Source organism: Pan troglodytes, chromosome 2 (assembly GCF_028858775.2).
Source record: "Pan troglodytes isolate AG18354 chromosome 2, NHGRI_mPanTro3-v2.0_pri, whole genome shotgun sequence".
In the NCBI taxonomy this organism is placed as follows: domain Eukaryota; kingdom Metazoa; phylum Chordata; class Mammalia; order Primates; family Hominidae; genus Pan; species Pan troglodytes.
In genome coordinates this window covers 105,065,064-105,082,619 of record NC_086015.1, presented here as the reverse complement: position 1 = coordinate 105,082,619, position 17,556 = coordinate 105,065,064, and the positions used below count along the sequence as shown (strand labels likewise).

At 39.7% G+C, this 17,556-nt stretch overlaps 1 protein-coding gene across 9 annotated transcripts in view; it reads right to left on the bottom strand.

The window, feature by feature from the left end:
• Nucleotides 1-1,169: 1,169 nt before the first annotated feature.
• CEP97 (centrosomal protein 97) overlaps nucleotides 1,170-17,556 on the bottom strand; it is a 42,868-nt gene continuing 26,481 nt past the window's right edge. For 4 of the 9 annotated variants that reach the window (XM_009446074.5, XM_063806073.1, XM_063806072.1 and 1 more), the window contains 5 exons: nucleotides 13,331-13,495; nucleotides 11,726-11,859; nucleotides 10,499-11,288; nucleotides 6,360-6,435; nucleotides 2,912-4,065 (listed from right to left, as the gene is read on the bottom strand). In XM_009446074.5, coding sequence (XP_009444349.2) covers nucleotides 3,361-4,065; nucleotides 6,360-6,435; nucleotides 10,499-11,288; nucleotides 11,726-11,859; nucleotides 13,331-13,495 — 1,870 coding nt within the window. In that variant the 3' untranslated portion in view covers nucleotides 2,912-3,360. Of the gene's footprint in view, nucleotides 4,066-6,359; nucleotides 6,436-10,498; nucleotides 11,289-11,725; nucleotides 11,860-13,330; nucleotides 13,496-17,556 lie in introns of all 9 variants that reach the window. The other 5 variants (XM_003309969.6, XM_009446073.5, XM_516631.8 and 2 more) reach the window with 3 other exon arrangements.

Here is a 17,556-nt window from a genome sequence, read left to right as displayed (position 1 = left end):
AATTGCATATTATCAACTGTCATGATTACAGCTTTCTGCACACCAGGAGAGTTAACATTTTAACATCTGTTCTACAAAACTGAAGATAAAATGTCATCAAACTCAGCATTTCTCTAGAAAATTTTATATACCTCAGCAACCTGTCATACTGCCTGTCGTCAAATAAATGGACTCTAAAATGTACTTATTCTTTTCAGAAAAAAATTTTTTTTGCAGAGAGGGGGGTTTTGCTATGTTGTCCAGGCTGGTCTTGAACTCCTGGCCTCAAGTGATCCTCTGTCCTCGGCCTCCCAAAGCACTGGGATTACAGTTGTCAACCACCACACCAGGTCTCTTTTCTAAAACTTTAATTTCCACTATTGCTCTTTTGAAACCATTTTAATCAAGTCACATTTCTTAGAAAAAATTCACTCAGGGTTCTGAAGGAATTAGTTATTTTCTACAAGCAACTCTGTCATGAGTGATAGAGTTGTAGCTCTCTTAGAAGTTTTTTTCCTCTTTCAAAGAGAATGAGAAATATGCAGAGATTTCCTTACTGACTCACTAAATGTAAAGATTAAGAGGACATAATAAAATTTTGGACTACAGTAGCATATAGGTTTTCACAGTTTATTTACTACTAACTAGCTATAACTTAGACAAGTCATTTAACATGCTGTGCTTTAGTTTCATCTTTGAAACAAAGAGATTCAAACAGAAATCTCTTAAGCTTCCTTCCAACTCTTACATGGTATGATTCTGTGCTTCTGCAGGAATTCTTAATTGATAAACTGAATCTTCCATAAATCAAGAGAACTGATGTGTACTAAAATAGCACAGCTGAACTAAACCTTTCCTTGTTAGGAAAAAAACACAAAGACCATGTTCAAAGCTTAACTTTCCAAACCTTACTAGACCCATTCCCTCTTCAGCCAACCAAAGAATAGCCCATAGAGTTAAAACCAAATATTTTAATTATATAAATTACTTTTAAAGTATAATGTAAACCCATTAAAATATATTAACTCTATGCCAGTTTTCCTACATTCTAATTTACAGTATTTTCATTTTATCTACATTCAAGATAATATGTACAGTTAAGGAAGGGGCTATTTAATATTCTTGCACTTCTAAACACTAGTAAAAGTTAAATAAAACACAGACAAAGAACAGAATATTAATAATTATCATATTGTGCCAAATTTTTAATGAAAGTATGCTGAGTACTATTTGTGGGCTAAAGAAACAAGGCAAAGGTAAAAAAGGAAATCCTGCTAACAAGTGCTGATGATCAAATGAATTTAGTTGTGTTTTTCCATAACTTAAAAAAGACAGGAGGGAGAGGATTTTAGCAGAAATCTATTTAGGTAATACTGAATCATGACATTCCAGCAGCTTTTATGAAAAACTAATGTATAAAGTAGTATTTTGGTACTAGTGCAGTGCAAATTGGTTTTTCTTTGTCTAACTATGGACAGCAAGTGAGGCACTTAACTTTAAAATAGAAAAATAGGGTATATTTAAGAAGACATTCAAAATCATTCAGAAAAGATAATTAGCACTATTGAAAAAAAGTTAGAAATTCCATTTTTATTTAACATGCATTCAATGTTACACATGTTTCACTAAGGAAAATCCTTCTGAAAGTAAGATTACTCTTTTATTTATAAGAAACAGAAAATATTTCCTTTTCAAGGGATTCTGGATTTCTAAGAATAAAATCCAAGTCGTCTCAACCTGAGTGCTACGTATTTATAAACTGAGAAAAATACGTCTTACCATACAGGAAAAATGTTATGACTATCAACAAATACCATGAGCTGGGAGCAGTGGCTCTTGCTTATAATCCCAGATACTCGGGAGGCTGAAGTGGGAGATCACTTGAGCCAGGAGTTCGAGGTTATAGTGAACTATGATCGTGGCACTGCACCAACAGAGCCAGCCTCCATCTCTTTAAAAAACAATAACAACAAATGCCACGTACCATGTGATCCTCAACTTTATCCTTGAAGGATCAGATGCTTTTATTTTACATAACTTCAGAGAAGGGCACCTAATGACTACAACAGAATAATAGATATTTAGCACCTAAATTTAGAGACGCTTAAGTATTGCCATAGTTTTAAATAGCCGTATGTCTGTAAGTTGAGGGAAACCAAATACATGTTGTTAAACGATATTATCCTTAATTACAAATGCATCTACCTACAATATTCAAACACAATCTTATTTCTCCCTGAAGTTGCAGACATATATATATATATATATATATATATATATATATATATCCCTTTTAACAAGTAAAGTGAGGTTTATTATTTCTTCACCATCATTAAATTGTCTTCCAAATGTGGCACTTTTTCAGGTTAGACAAAAAGTAGTTCCTAAAAAGTCATTCATATTCGACCATTAGTATTACTTTAAATGTTCTTCACTATGGGACAGAGGTCAAAATTGAAGTGAATGGCCATGGACCTTCTGCTGAAATACATAAGTAAAAATAAGCAGGAACAGAGGAGATGAACATACATTAATTTCTGACAACATGTTGGCACAAAAATGCTTATCTATAGGGTGAAAAAGCACTTAATGAAAGGATAAATATTTGCCATGAGAGTATTTCAAGTGAATGGAGACTAGTGTTTCCTTTCTTCATATCTAAGTGAAATATTCTTGTGTTGCCTAAGTAAACTTGACTTTAATCCTGGATAGAACACTTTACTTCATATGTTAAAACTGATGCATGACATTAACTGAAGTTTTCCATGAGACAATTTAATCATCCCCATTGAGAAATCTTATAATCCTACCTTTTCTTCCTTAATTTGCTTATAGAAAGGCTTTCCTTGACTCCGAAAGGAGGAAAAAAGGCTTTAAAAAAACATTTTACACCAGGGAGACTGGCAAATTTCAATAATTCACAATCCTCATATTTCTCATTTATATTTGCTTTATCAAATTTCATTCCTTGCTATATAATTAATTTTCTCAGACACAGAAGGGCCAAAATTCTCTTATTTATATATTTAAGGTAATTTTTTCTATTTTCTTTAATGTATTCTAGCTTATTTTTGAAAGTAAATGAGTACATGAAAGAAACAGGAACATTGTTGATGCAATTCAGTTAAGAAATAAAGTGCATATAGCTTTCAATATAAATAGTTTGGTACCTTACAGCTAAGTAAAAAGCTAACAAAATCAAAATGAAAACTCAGCTCAATATCTAGAATCTGAAAAATATAAGACATGAATACAAATTCTATATAAATAGTAACAAAATTAGGGGTAGGGAGTATTTCCCTCCAAAAAAAAGAAAAGGCAACTGAAAGTATTTTTAAGAAAAGTTAAGTGGATATCTGCCTCCCAAAAGACCACAACATGCTACACAGTAACACCAACATGCAATAGCTGAAATGTAGAATCACATTCTGGCTGCTGCCCTTGAACTTCTGCATTTAATTTAGAATTCTCTTGTGTCTGGCTAATTTCACCTTGCAAAGGAGGAGATATGCCATGACTCTCATCTACAGAAGCACCGTCAGACAATGTATCTAACTGTACTGGGAAACAAGCAATGTGAAGTTTGCTATCTCTTGTCTCTGTATCAAAATTGGTCCTCTCATCAGCATCTTCCAGCTGTTGAACTGAAGTTAAATACTGTTCAAGCAGACTATTGTCCTGCTCGTTATTTGAGCTTTCCTTATTCCATTCACCATGTTCTTCACTAACATCCCCTAAATCTGATTCTTTGCCATATCTGACTGTGTCAATGGAATTCCCCATTATGGTGCTTTCACTGCCTTCTGTGGAACTTTTCTCAAAATCCAAAGAATGCTGCAATGAATGAACTTGTTCTGTTAGAGAGGAATGAAAACCAGAGTCTGGAAATTCTGGTAATGATTTCTCTTGAGGAGCTACATCAGAAGCAATAAACCAATCAGCATTTTGATCACAAGAGGACTCCTGGCTTTGGGTAAATAATGGATGTTTTGATGGCACAAGAGTACTTGATATAGGAGGAACATCAGTATGCCAGGAACTTAGACGCTGGTCCACTGTCTGTTGCCAAACCTGTAGAGACCTTACCTATAAACCAGAGAATACAGTTGTATTATAAAATAAAAAGTGTTGTTTTTGTTTGTTTGTTTTTGAGACAGGGTCTCACTCTGTCACCCAGGCTGGAGTGCAGCAGCACAATCACGGCTCACTGCAGCATCAACCTCCTGGGCTCAAGTGATCCTCCCACCCCACCTCTGCCTCCTAACCAGCTAGGACTCCAGGTGCCCACCACCATGTCTGGCTAATTTTTTTTTTTTTTTTTTTTTTTTTGAGATGGAGTTTCGCTCTTGTTACCCAGGCTGGAGTGCAAGGGCACAATCTCGGCTTACTGCAACCTCCACCTCCCAGGTTCAAGCAATTCTCCTGCCTCAGCTTCCCAAGTAGCTGGGATTACAGGCACCCACCATCACACCTGGCTAATTTTCTATTTTTAGTAGAGACAGGGTTTCCCCATGTTGGTCAGGCTGGTCTCAAACTCCTGACGTCAGGTGATCCGCCCACCTTGGCCTCCCAAAGTGCTAGGATTACAGGCGTGAGCCACCGTGTCCGTCCATCTGGCTAATTTTTAAAATTTTTTTTTGTAGAGATGGGGTCTCGCTTTGTTGCCCAGGATGGTCTTGAACTCCTGGGCTCAAGCAATCCTTCTGCCTTGGCCTCCCAAGTGCTGGGATTACGGGCACAAGCCACCACACCCCACCTGTCTATTTTACAATTTTCCTTTGAGCTCTTTTTTCCAGCAGTCATGAAGCTGGCAAATGGCAGAACTGGAGCTAGAAACTGCTGACCCCCTTTATCTTTTCCATAGCATCCCAAGCCTAAAACCAGACTGGCACAAATGGTACATGTCCCTGGTAACAAAAGGCCCTCACCAGGAGTGGGAATGGGCCAAAGCAATTCTCTTGCTTCTACTAGAAAAACAGCAAGAAGCACAACAGTACATGTCTAGCTGACTAAGGGGTCAATAATGCGCAACAGTACATGCAGCTGAATAAGGGGTCAATAATGTATTCAAGATATAATGAGATCTATTCAATAAGACAGGTTAGAGCCCTTGATATAAGTAGATCTTGTAAAATAAGTCTCATTTTAGATACCCAGGTAGAGATTAGAGTTTTTAAGTATTAGCTAACAATATAGTATATGCAACTTTCTAAAATACCTAAAAACATACCAAATTCTTGATAATATGACCCCTACATTTCTAAAGTATAACAAAAATTCCAAAATTTTACTGTAAAAACTGCAAACAAGAAAGCAGTATGTACAGCTTTTAGTTTCCCTTTGACCCCCCTCCAAGGTAATTACTGACAGCAACTTGATGCATATCCTTCCAGACTTTTTTCTAGGTCGTATTTTCAAATATACAGGGAAGCTGAGCACACTGGTGTGTGCCTGTAGTCCCAGCTGCTTGGGAGGTTGCAGCAGAAGGATCACTTGAGGAGTTCAAGGCTGTAATGCGCTAGTGCGGTTTTTTTTTTTTACTAAACAGTATTATTTTGGAGATCTTTCCATGTTGGTGAATACTATTACCTTATTTTTTTTAACTATTCCATGGTATTCCACAGTATTATTATTCTATAATTTAACCATTCCTCTATTGTTGGTAACTACAAAACTTTACAAATCAATAATTATTTTTTCATTTTATAGGTCAAATCCTATTATAACAAATTTGGCCAGGTGATGTGGCTCACTTTGGGAGGCTGAGGAGGGAAGACTGCTTGAGCCCAGAAGTTTGAGACCGGCCTGGGCAATATGGCAAGACCCCATTTCTATAAAAAAGAAGAAATGAAAATTTTATTAAAATATTTTCAAGAAATTATCATCAAGAAGTATTTGATGTGATACAATGCTAGTAAAACCAACTGCCTAAACTGTCCCTAAAGTGTGCTATTATAGGATTCAAATACTCTCCTATACAGTTTTGAATACTTTTTAGGACATGCATATTGTAGTCATATACCATCTTAATCACAATTCATTCAAATATTCCCAAAAGACAGATCGATAGCTACATGAAATTTCAAATTGGGGTTGTTGTATCTATTGGAAAGCTCTAACAGCCTTCAGTTAAGCCACTTTCCTCCTGCTTTATACTATTTCGTTTTTCTTGTCAAAATTGTCAGAATATTTTTCTTCAGATTAAATAAAATGCAAGAAAATTCACTGTCCTAGTTCACAGTTAGTGGCGAAGAACACAAGCCATACCCTTAACCTTGAACAAGAGTGCTTAATACACCTGAGTACTCTATGATTATCTCAATGAATATAGAATTTGTATTTGATCATATATGAGGTAAATCAGCAGGAGGGAGTTTTACCTGGTTCCAAAGGAATCTGAAAGCTTCTTCTTGTACAAATTTTTTAATACGTTCTTCATCTCTTTCTTTTCGTAATCTACAATAATTCAAAACACATTATTGACATAAGGAAGGGTGCTTTGACTCAGACTTCCTGTTACAACTCATAAACACATGCATTGTAAAGAGATTAATAATCTAATAGCTGTCTTTCCCACTTTTAGAATATCTAAATTAAAACCTTATTTTATTTTTATTTTTTTAACCTCAGAATCAAAATGGAACAGTTTTATAAGTGACATCATAAACCTTAATTTTGAACTGTGACTCAAAGTAGAAGCCAAAGGAGATATGACTGAAATACAGGTATTAGTTCTACAAAGTATTTCCAGTAATAAGAAATAAAATAAAACGTTAAATGGCTCTTTGTCTGGCTTCAATTTCTCAGCCAAACAAACCAAAGGAACAGAAAGTGAAAAAAAGGAGTGGCTATCCAAAGCCTCCAAAACAATTAAGGGTCACACTTAAGTACTCGTGATCCAGCTTGAAACACCCTCTGCTAAAGACTAATCCCATCAAACTTCACTATTCTGTTTGCCCAGGTCTCCGACCTACTCCTTGCTAACAAGAGACCTCCCACCCATTATTCCTCATTCATTCATCAAAGTCTGAGCTCTGGGCTCACTGCTGTTCTCTCCATACTTAGGCCTATCACAAACCTAAGGCTCCTCCTTTAGTGATCCATGATCACCCAAACTGTCAAGACCATTTTGTTCCACACCTCTGACCCAATTCTCCACTTTCTTTAGCCCCCCAAGCCTTTCTCCTGTGCCATCTAGAACTCCTGAATTATAATTAGCAAACTCCCTTATATACTCCATCTCTCTCTGAACTTTTCCTTGTCCAAAGCAGACCCACTTCTGAGAGCACTATAGCCCTCTGAAGTGGAAGCTATTTTTCCCTGTCACACATCAGGGTTGAAAGATTGCTTCTCACTATTGTTTTCAAATGATTCTTCATCTCCCTCCTTTAACTCCTGCCATCCTGCTAAATTTCCCAAAATTCGTTGTCAAGTACTGACCTCCCACCATCTGCTCCCATTCAATGAAGTCTCAGCACCAGGCTTTCTCTTTGCCCCATACCTGTCATCATTTTTGGAGACCTCAACATTCACATGGATGCTCTAACAATAATCCACCCCATGTCGGTCACCCATTCTCATAGTCTCACCCTAGACCAAATCATTTTGACTACACTACTTTCAGAAATGGTTCTAAGCACCCAACACCAACCACTACTTCCTATCCTCCCAGTTCACTTGCTGTTGGACCCCACTGCAACAATCTAGACCTCCAGTCCAATGATCCTTCCCCCGTGCCTTCACTTCCCTTTTACCTCATTTAAAATTCCAGCCAGCCTGGGCACAGTGGCTCACACCTGTAATCCCAGCACTTTGGGAGGCCCAGGCAGGAGGATCACCTGAGGTCAGGAGTTTGAGACCAGCCTGGCCTACATGGTGAAACCCTGTCTTTACTAAAAATGCAAAAAAAAAAATTAGCTGGGCATGTGACAGTTGCCTGTAATCCCAGCTACTCGGGAGGCTGAGGCAGGAGGATCACCTGAACCTGGGAGGCAGAGGTTGCAATGAGCTGAGATCGCACCATTGCACTCCAGCCTGGGTGACAAGAGCAAGACTCCATCTCAAAAAAAAATTTTTTTAGATAAAAAATAAAAATAAAATTCCAGTCAGCAAGGTAATTCACACCTGTAATCCCAGAACTTTAGGAGGCTGAGGCAGGAGGATTGCTTGAGGCCAGGAGTTCAAGACCAGATGGGCAACATAGACTTCATCTCTTTAAAAAAATTTTTTTTAATTAGCTGGGCATGGTGGTGCATGCCTATAGTCCCAGCTACTTGGGAGCCTCAAGTGGGAGAATCACTTGAACCTAGGAGTTCAAGATTACAGTGAGCTATGATCACGCCACTACACTCCAGCCTCAGCAAGAGGGCAAGACCCCATCTCAAAAAATATATAAAATCTAAGATCTATCATTATTACTCCCTCTCAAATATCTTCAGCTCTCTTGCCCTTCCCCTGCTCTCTCTACAATATCACCTAGGAAAAAAAATCATTCCTGGCTGAACCAAATTAACCATGCCTGAATCAGAACAGAGCAGCTAAGAATTGCTGATGAAAATCATACAACCTGACCTATTGTTTTGCACTTTTAAGCATTTTCTCACATTGTCCAGCAACCCTCCTCCATTTTCCTCATAAGGTCATGTTTAAGATAACTACCTCACACCTCATACTTCTCTCCTTACACCTCCTTCACCCTCTCCTCATTTTCAGGTGTTGACCACATCTTATACATTATTGAAAAAGAAGCAGCATCAGACAGGACTTTTTCCCATCTCCCACCATCAAACCTACCACCTTACCTGCTCCTGCTCCCATTTCAGGCCACTTCCTCTACTTCGACACTACATTTCTTCCTCTCTTACCTTCTCAAGAACTGCAATCCTGCTCTTCTTTTTTTTTTTTTTTTTTTTTTTTTTTTGCAGCACCATCAGTTTTTCCCTCCTTATTTATTCATTCCATCAACACATGAACAAACTCTATATCTCTCATCTACAAAAGAGAATGTTCCTTTAATCTAGATTCTCCTCCAGACACCACTTAACTCTCTTTTCTCTTGTTTTCCTCAAAACAACTCTTTCCAAGAATTGGCTACGCTCATCCTTCAAACTCTTTACCTCTCATTCACTATTCAACCCATTCCAAAATGGCCTTCATCCCTCTACACCACTGAAGCTGCTCTTGGGAAGGTCACTGTGCAGTAAAGAGTTAACTCAGCAGGACGGGGATGTTCAAACACTGTACACTGCAAAGATAAGACTGGCCCTTGACTGACTCCTGGGAGATAATCTCCAAGCCCTTGGAATATCCTGACTGAAAAAGAATATCTTTATACACCTGGGGTCTTGGTCACATCAGATAGTTTAGGCAATCAATGATTTCTAGTCAACATCTGTTTTGTTCGCCTGGGGTCCTGGGTCCTGGGCCATGGAGTATCAGTGTGACCTCTATGTGGTCTGAGGTCTAAATAGTTAAGATCAGTTACATGGGTACTCAATACCTATGTGACTGGCCCACAATAAAAACCCTGGACACCAAAGATGAGGTAACTTTCGCCAGTTGGCAATACTTCATATGTGTTATCATACATCATTGCTGAGAAAATTAAGCCCTGTCTGTACAACTCCACTGAAAGAGAACAACTGGAAGCTTGCACCTCATCTCTCTTAGACTCTGCCCTAGGCACCTTTTTTCTTTACTGATTCTAATCTGTATCCCTTTGCTGTAATGAACCATAATGACGAACAGAATAGTATTTTCCCAAGTTCTGTGAGTCCTTTTAGCAAATCATCCAACCTGAGGATAGTCTGGAGAATCACCAACACAGTCACCAATAGCCTCCAACTGCCAAGTTTAATGCCTGTGTCCTCTCTGTGGCACCTCTCATCTCTCCTGAAACACTTTCTCCTGTTGAAGGTGGAACTCTCCTAGTTTTCCTACCACTCTGGCTGTCCCTTCTCAGTATCCTTTGCTTCCTCTTCCTCTTCTACCTGATAATACCAGTAAATATTACTAGTTGCAATATTAATGAAATCGTAACTTTCCTGGGCTAGCAGTCAGTAAAACATACGAGCCATGGGATTAAGGAATAATTCCTATTGTAGTCATATAGAATTTTAGCCCCTTCTGAATCCCTGCTATTTTCTTTATTTCTTATGTCATGTACTGAATTCCATGTAGACTTCATCATCTTCTCATTTTTATACTTGGTTTTTCAATGTTTTCTGTACCTTTCTATGTTTAGAATTATAGATCCCTATAAAGCTCACGTTCATTGAACATTTATTACTACACTGCATCTATGTATCAAGTGCTTTGCTGGGGATGGAGATGAGGGGATAGAGCAGATAGTGTCTGCTCTCCAGATGCTTTCGGTACACTGTAGGAGACAACCAAAGCAACAGTGGCTACATTGTGTGAAAAGTGTTATAATCACAGAAGCACAGTGTTCTGAATCAACTATAAGAATCTAACACCCTCAAACCAACAAAACAGTGCATCAAAAGGACTTCTGACCCACCTCCTTATTTCATCAGTTAAGCAGACAATGTGCTCTTGCATTCTGCGTAGCCGGATTTCGTAACGCACGTCTTTGGCTTGAGGGTTGTAGTTCCTGGCATAAAATCCCCGCCAACAGGCCTGAAGCTTGGTGGCTGCATCATTTAATTTCTGAAGGGCAACTTTGTCTTGTCCCAAAGCAACAGATCTCTGGGTTAAAATCATGGGAAGTTTCTCTGAAGTTGCTTGAGATATGGTTTCTTTATTTTCTGGTTGTGTATTTTCTGGTTTCTTTATGTCTGATTGTTTCTGTTCAGTTGACTCAGGAAAAAATGTAAGACTGTGGTTATCATCCTTCAAGATAGCGCTGATTATTGTTGGCTCAGGACAAGGTAATAGTCCAGCTTTCTCATTTACCTCTGTATTGATTTCACTTCTCATCATTTGAACAGAATTCTCATTTGCAGCCCATAAAGGCTTTTCCTCTTCCTTATCCAACACCTGGCTTTCCAGCCCTTTCACAGATTCATCTGCAACACCATCATCTTCTAGGCCCAAGTTAATGCCCTGCAGCCTCAGCTCAACTGTAGGTGATAGTGGAGACAGTCCTGATGCAACTGGCATAAAAGTAGACTCTGAAGAGAGAAGACTACAGTTTAACTTGTCCTCATCCGTCTGTATGTCTTCCAGGTGCAGATCATTTCGAGAATATCTCGTAGTGTGTACAGAGGCTGGAAAATTATTCTTAACCGCAAATAACTGATCATCATTACTGTTTATCCCAACCCAAGAATTCACTTGAATGACGGGTTCTAGAAGAATCAACAGAGTATCATTTAAACCACTAAATATTTACATTTTAGTTATGTCCCTTTAATGAAATCTATTCCTTGAAATAGAGTAAAATGCAAAAAAATCCCCTCAGTGACTTCTTCCAATATGCCTAAAACATCAAACCAAACATTTTTAAGAAAATGAATTCTTGTGATAATCATAAGAATAATCAAAGCATCAGGTCTATATAAAAGGTAGTAGTCCTTGAAATGTTTCTTAAAATTAGAAATATAGCAGTTATAATATACATACATATATAGGTGTGTATATACATAGATATGTATAAGATCTAAATGATTACTGAAGTTAGCAAACTAACAAAAAATTATGAAAATATGCACCTTTTTCTGCTTTATGATACCCGACAAATTAAACAACTTGGAGAAAAGGGATCAGAGATAAATTAATTTCTTACCACTTTCCTGGGATATCTGGCAATCTTGAACAGGGCTTGAATGCTCAGGAATAAGGGATGCCCTTGTTTCAACAGGAACAAGAGGAGACAACTCTTCATTTTGGCTTTGGTTCATCAACTGCCTCTGGTGAAACCTAAAAATCAATAATATCTGGTCTAATTTAACACAAACCAAAAAAAGAAAGATTTTCTGCTTCCTAGGTAACAATGTCAAAAAGGCAGAAGTTTACAAGTTCTCAAAGTAGGTACTTTTAATTACTGCCAAATTATAAATCCTCATTTGAAAGCACTGGATAAAGAAAGTTAAGAAGCTTATTTTGTAATTACAAAGACAGACCCTACTATGCACACATACACACATACAAAAACATTTAAAGGCAGGATCTCTGATAAAGAAAGTAAATATTAAATGCTTCTGGCAATACTTTTTCTCTTTTTTTTCACTGTACCCTTTGAAGGCAGATATACCTCTTAAGTATTCAAAAACCCACAAGAAACACCTACATTAAAGAACAAATAGGTCGGGCACGGTGTCGCGCACCTGTAATCCCAGCACTTTGGGAGGCCAAGGCAGGTGGATCGCTGGAGCTCAGGAGTTCAAGATCAGCCTGAGCAACATGATGAAACCCCATCTCTACAAAAAATATAAAAAATTAGCCGGGGCATGGTGGTGCGTGCCTGTAGTCCCAGCTACAGGCACGGACTGAAGGGGGTCTGAAGAGGAAGGATCATTTGAGCCCAGGAGACTGAGGATGCAGGGAGCTGAGATCACACCACTGCACTCCAACCTGGGTGACAAAGTGAGCTCCTGCCTCAAAAAAAAAAAAAAGGGGAGGGGTGGCAGACGCAGTAGCTCATGACTGTAATCCCAGCACTTTGGGAGGCCAAGGCGGGCAGATCACCTGAGGTTAGGAGTTCAAGACCAGCCTGGCTAACATGGCAAAAACCCACCTCTACTAAAAATAAAATATTAGCTAGGTGTGGTGGCGCATGCCTGTAATCCCAGCTACTCAGGAGGCTGAGACCCGAGAATCATTTGAACTGGGAGATGGAGGTTGCAGTGAGCTGAGATCACACCACAGCACTCCAGCCTGGGCAACAGAGTGACACTATGTCTTAAAAAAAAAAAAAAAAGAACAAATATATTTTTTAAAAATCCTATCCCGTTTCCTGGTGTAGTAGCTCATACCTATTATCCTAGCACTTTAGGAGGCCGAAGCAGGAGAACTGCTTGAAGCCAAGAGTTTAAAATCAGACTGAGGAACAAAGTGAGACCTCATCTCTACAAAAAATTAGCCAACCATGGTGGCATGCACCTGTAGTTGCAACTGCAGTGACCTATGATTGCACTGCTATACTCACAGACCAAGAGACCAAGACCCTGTCTTTAAAACAAAAAAACCCCTCTATTCCTCCATACCATATTGTTTGGCTGTTTGCAGTGCACGACTCAGCTTCCCTGCAGGAACTGTTGCAGTGACAAGGGGACTGAGTGTCCAGAAATGTGGGCCGCAGCACTTGCCTCAGGCTTACTATCACCATAGCAAAGACTCAGAGGTATTTTAACTTGTGAATTCATCAGCTGTTAGAAATAAATGGGCTTACCTCTGTTTGCTCAAAATCTTCTCTAGTTTGGCATCCTCTGCAGTTTGAAGACCTAGTGTAGAAGTGAGGGGGCAGACTGTAGCCAGATATTGGACAAGCTGGATGTGCTGGCCAGGCCTATATGCTCTCCCCTTGCCTTGACTATAGAGCCATTCAGCTTTCAAACTGGAATTGGGGAACATAAAAAAGAGGAGATGGCATGAGAATAGTCAACACACACTGTCAGGCAACAATGATCTTCCTTCTTAACTTACCTTTACAGCACCAGTGTATGTTTTTCATAAATAAAATTCACTCAATTTTTTAAAAAAATCTATCATTCTGACTCATATTCACCATTCTAATAATGTTTCAAACCCTTTTTCTTGCTTAGGGGCACTTCCATTGAGCTTGGACTAATGGTGCCAAATATTTTTAAATCATTTTCAAGGAAGCAGTGAGTATTCTCCCCATTCATTCTGTCACACTGAAATGCCTAAATAGATGAACTGCATTTGAATCCATTAGTTCATAATGACAGTTAAAAGAAAAAAAAAACTAGCCGGGCATGGTGGCATGTGTAATCTCAGCTACTCAGGAGGTTGGGGTGGGAGGATCACTTGAGGTCAGGTGTTTGAGGCTATAGTGTGCTATAATCATACCTGTCAACCTTATAGTCCACCAACCTTATAGTCCACCCCTCAAAAAAAAAAAAAAAAATCAAACCTGAATCTGAACAAACATCCATATCCAATTTACAGAAAATACAGAAGGGAGAGGAATATGTCAAAGGACACAGGGATGTAGTTGGTAAAATGAGCAGATAATGGGAAACTCTATAGGACAAATACTCTGACTTCTTCAACTACAACCAAAAGAAAGAAAGAAAAGCAAGGGAGAGAGAGAGAAAAGAAAGCAAAGAAAATAGAACAAAGACAGATAGATTGAGAGATTCAAGAGAGTCATCTTGGACATCTAGCCAAGTTAAGCCTTCAGATGACTCTAGCCCCATCTGTGATCTGAGTGCAAGCCCAGGAGGCCCCAAGAAAGAACCGCTCAGTCAGCACAGCAAATCTATGGAGTATGCCATAATAATATACTGCTGCTTTAAGACACTAAACAGAGTAAGAAAGAAACTTAAGAAATGTATCAACCAAATGTGACATAAGGCTGTAATTATTTGAATTCTGTTTCTAAGATACAAAATTCATTTATAAGGATTGAAAATATAAGACTGAATATCTGATATTAGGGCACTTTGTTAATTTTTTTTAAGATGTGATAATAGCATTGTGGTTGTTTCTTTAAGAGTTCTCTTTAGAGACATATACTGAAATACTAACAGGTGAAATGATATGTAATCTGAGATCGGCTTCAAAATAGTACAGAAGAAGGGAGAGTGAGTGAAGGTATAAGATGAAGCAAGGGCCAGGTATGGTGGCTTATGCTTGTAATCCCAGCATTTTGTGGGGCTCAGGTGGGAGGATTGCTTGAGCCCAGGAGTTTGAAGCCAGCCTGGACAACAAAGCAAGACTCTTGTTTCTTAAAAAAAAAAAAAAAAAAAAGATGGCCGAATAGGAACAGCTCCGGTCTACAGCTCCCAGCATGAGCGATGCAGAAGACGGGTGATTTCTGCATTTCCATCTGAGGTACCGGGTTCATCCCACTAGGGAGTGCCAGACAGTGGGCACAGGACAGTGGGTGCAGCGCACCGTGCGCAAGCCGAAGCAGGGCGAGGCATTGCCTCACTCAGGAAGCGCAAGGGGTCAGGGAGTTCCCTTTCCTAGTCAAAGAAAGGGGTGACAGATGGCACCTGGAAAATTGGGTCACTCCCACCCTAATACTGCGCTTTTCCAACAGGCTTAAAAAATGGCGCACCATGAGATTATATCCCGCACCTGGCTCGGAGGGTCCTACGCCCACGGAGTCTCACTGATTGCTAGCATAGCAGTCTGAGATCAAACTGCAAGGCGGCAGCAAGGCTGGGGGAGGGGCGCCCGCCATTGCCCAGGCTCGCTTAGGTAAACAAAGCAGCCAGAAGCTCGAACTGGGTGGAGCCCACCACAGCTCAAGGAGGCCTGCCTGCCTCTGTAGGCTCCACCTCTGGGGGCAGGGCACAGACAAACAAAAAGACAGCAGTAACCTCTGCAGACTTAAATGTCCCTGTCTGACAGCTTTGAAGAGAGCAGTGGTTCTCCCAGCACGCAGCTGGAGATCTGAGAACAGGCAGACTGCCTCCTCAAGTGGGTCCCTGACCCCTGACCCCTGAGCAGCCTAACTGGGAGGCACCCCCAAGTAGGGGCAGACTGACACCTCACACGGCCGGGTACTCCTCTGAGACAAAACTTCCAGAGGAACAATCAGACAGCAGCATTCCCAGTTCACAAAAATCTGCTCTTCTGCAGCCACCACTGCTGTTACCCAGGCAAACAGGGTCTGGAGTGGACCTCTAGCAAACTCCAACAGACCTGCAGCTGAGGGTCCTGTCTGTTAGAAGGAAAACTAACAAACAGAAAGGACATCCACACCAAAAACCCATCTGTACATCACCATCATCGAAGACCAAAAGTAGATAAAACCACAAAGATGGGGAAAAAACAGAGCAGAAAAACTGGAAACTCTAAAAACCAGAGCGCCTCTCCTCCTCCAAAGGAATGCAGTTCCTCACCAGCAATGGAACAAAGCTGGACGGAGAATGACTTTGACGAGCTGAGAGAAGAAGGCTTCAGACGATCAAACTACTCCGAGCTACAGGAGGAAATTCAAACCAAAGGCAAAGAAGTTAAAAACTTTGAAAAAAATTTAGACGAATGTATAACTAGAATAATCAATACAGAGAAGTGCTTAAAGGAGCTGATGGAGCTGAAAGCCAAGGCTCGAGAACTACGTGAAGAATGCAGAAGACTCAGGAGCCGATGTGATCAACTGGAAGAAAGGGTATCAGTGATGGAAGATGAAATGAATGAAATGAAGCGAGAAGGGAAGTTTACAGAAAAAAGAATAAAAAGAAACGAACAAAGCCTCCAAGAAATAGGGACTATGTGAAAAGACCAAATCTAGGTCTGATTGGTGTACCTGAAAGTGACAGGGAGAATGGAACCAAGTTGGAAAACACTCTGCAGGATATTATCCAGGAGAACTTCCCCAATCTAGCAAGGCAGGCCAACATTCAGATTCAGGAAATACAGAGAACGCCACAAAGATACTCCTTGAGAAGAGCAACTCCAAGACACATAATTGTCAGATTCACCAAAGTTGAAATGAAGGAAAAAATATTAAGGGCAGCCAGAGAGAAAGGTCGGGTTACCCACAAAGGGAAGCCCATCAGACTAACAGCGGATCTCTCGGCAGAAACTCTACAAGCCAGAAGAGAGTGGGGGCCAATAATATTCAACATTCTTAAAGAAAAGAATTTTCAACCCAGAATTTCATATCCAGGCATACTAAGCTTCATAAGTGAAGGAGAAATAAAATCCTTTACAGACAAGCAAATGCTGAGAGATTTTGTCACCACCAGGCCTGCCCTAAAAGAGCTCCTGAAGGAAGCACTAAACATGGAAAGGAACAAGCGATACCAGCCACTGCAAAATCATGCCAAATTGTAAAGACCATCAAGGCTAGGAAGAAGCTTCATCAACTAACGAGCAAAATAAACAGCTAACATCATAATGACAGGATCAAATTCACACATAACAATATTAACTTTAAATGTAAATGGACTAAATGCTCCAATTAAAAGACACAGACTGGCAAATTGGATAAAAAGTCAAGACCCATCACTGTGCTGTATTCAGGAAACCCATCTCACGTGCAGAGACACACATAGGCTCAAAATAAAAGGATGGAGGAAGATCTACCAAGCAAATGGAAAACAAAAAAAGGCAGGGGTTGCAATCCTAGTCTCTGATAAAACAGACTTTAACCAACAAAGATCAAAAGAGACAAAGAAGGCCATTACATAATGGTAAAGGGATCAATTCAACAAGAAGAGCTAACTATCCTAAATATATATGCACCAAATACAGGAGCACCCAGATTCATAAAGCAAGTCTTTAGTGACCTACAAAGAGACTTAGACTCCCACACAATAATAATGGGAGACTTTAACACCCCACTGTCAACATTAGACAGATCAACGAGACAGAAAGTTAACAAGCATACCCAGGAATTGAACTCAGCTCTGCACCAGGCGGACCTAATAGATATCTACAGAACTCTCCACCCCAAATCAACAGAATATACATTTT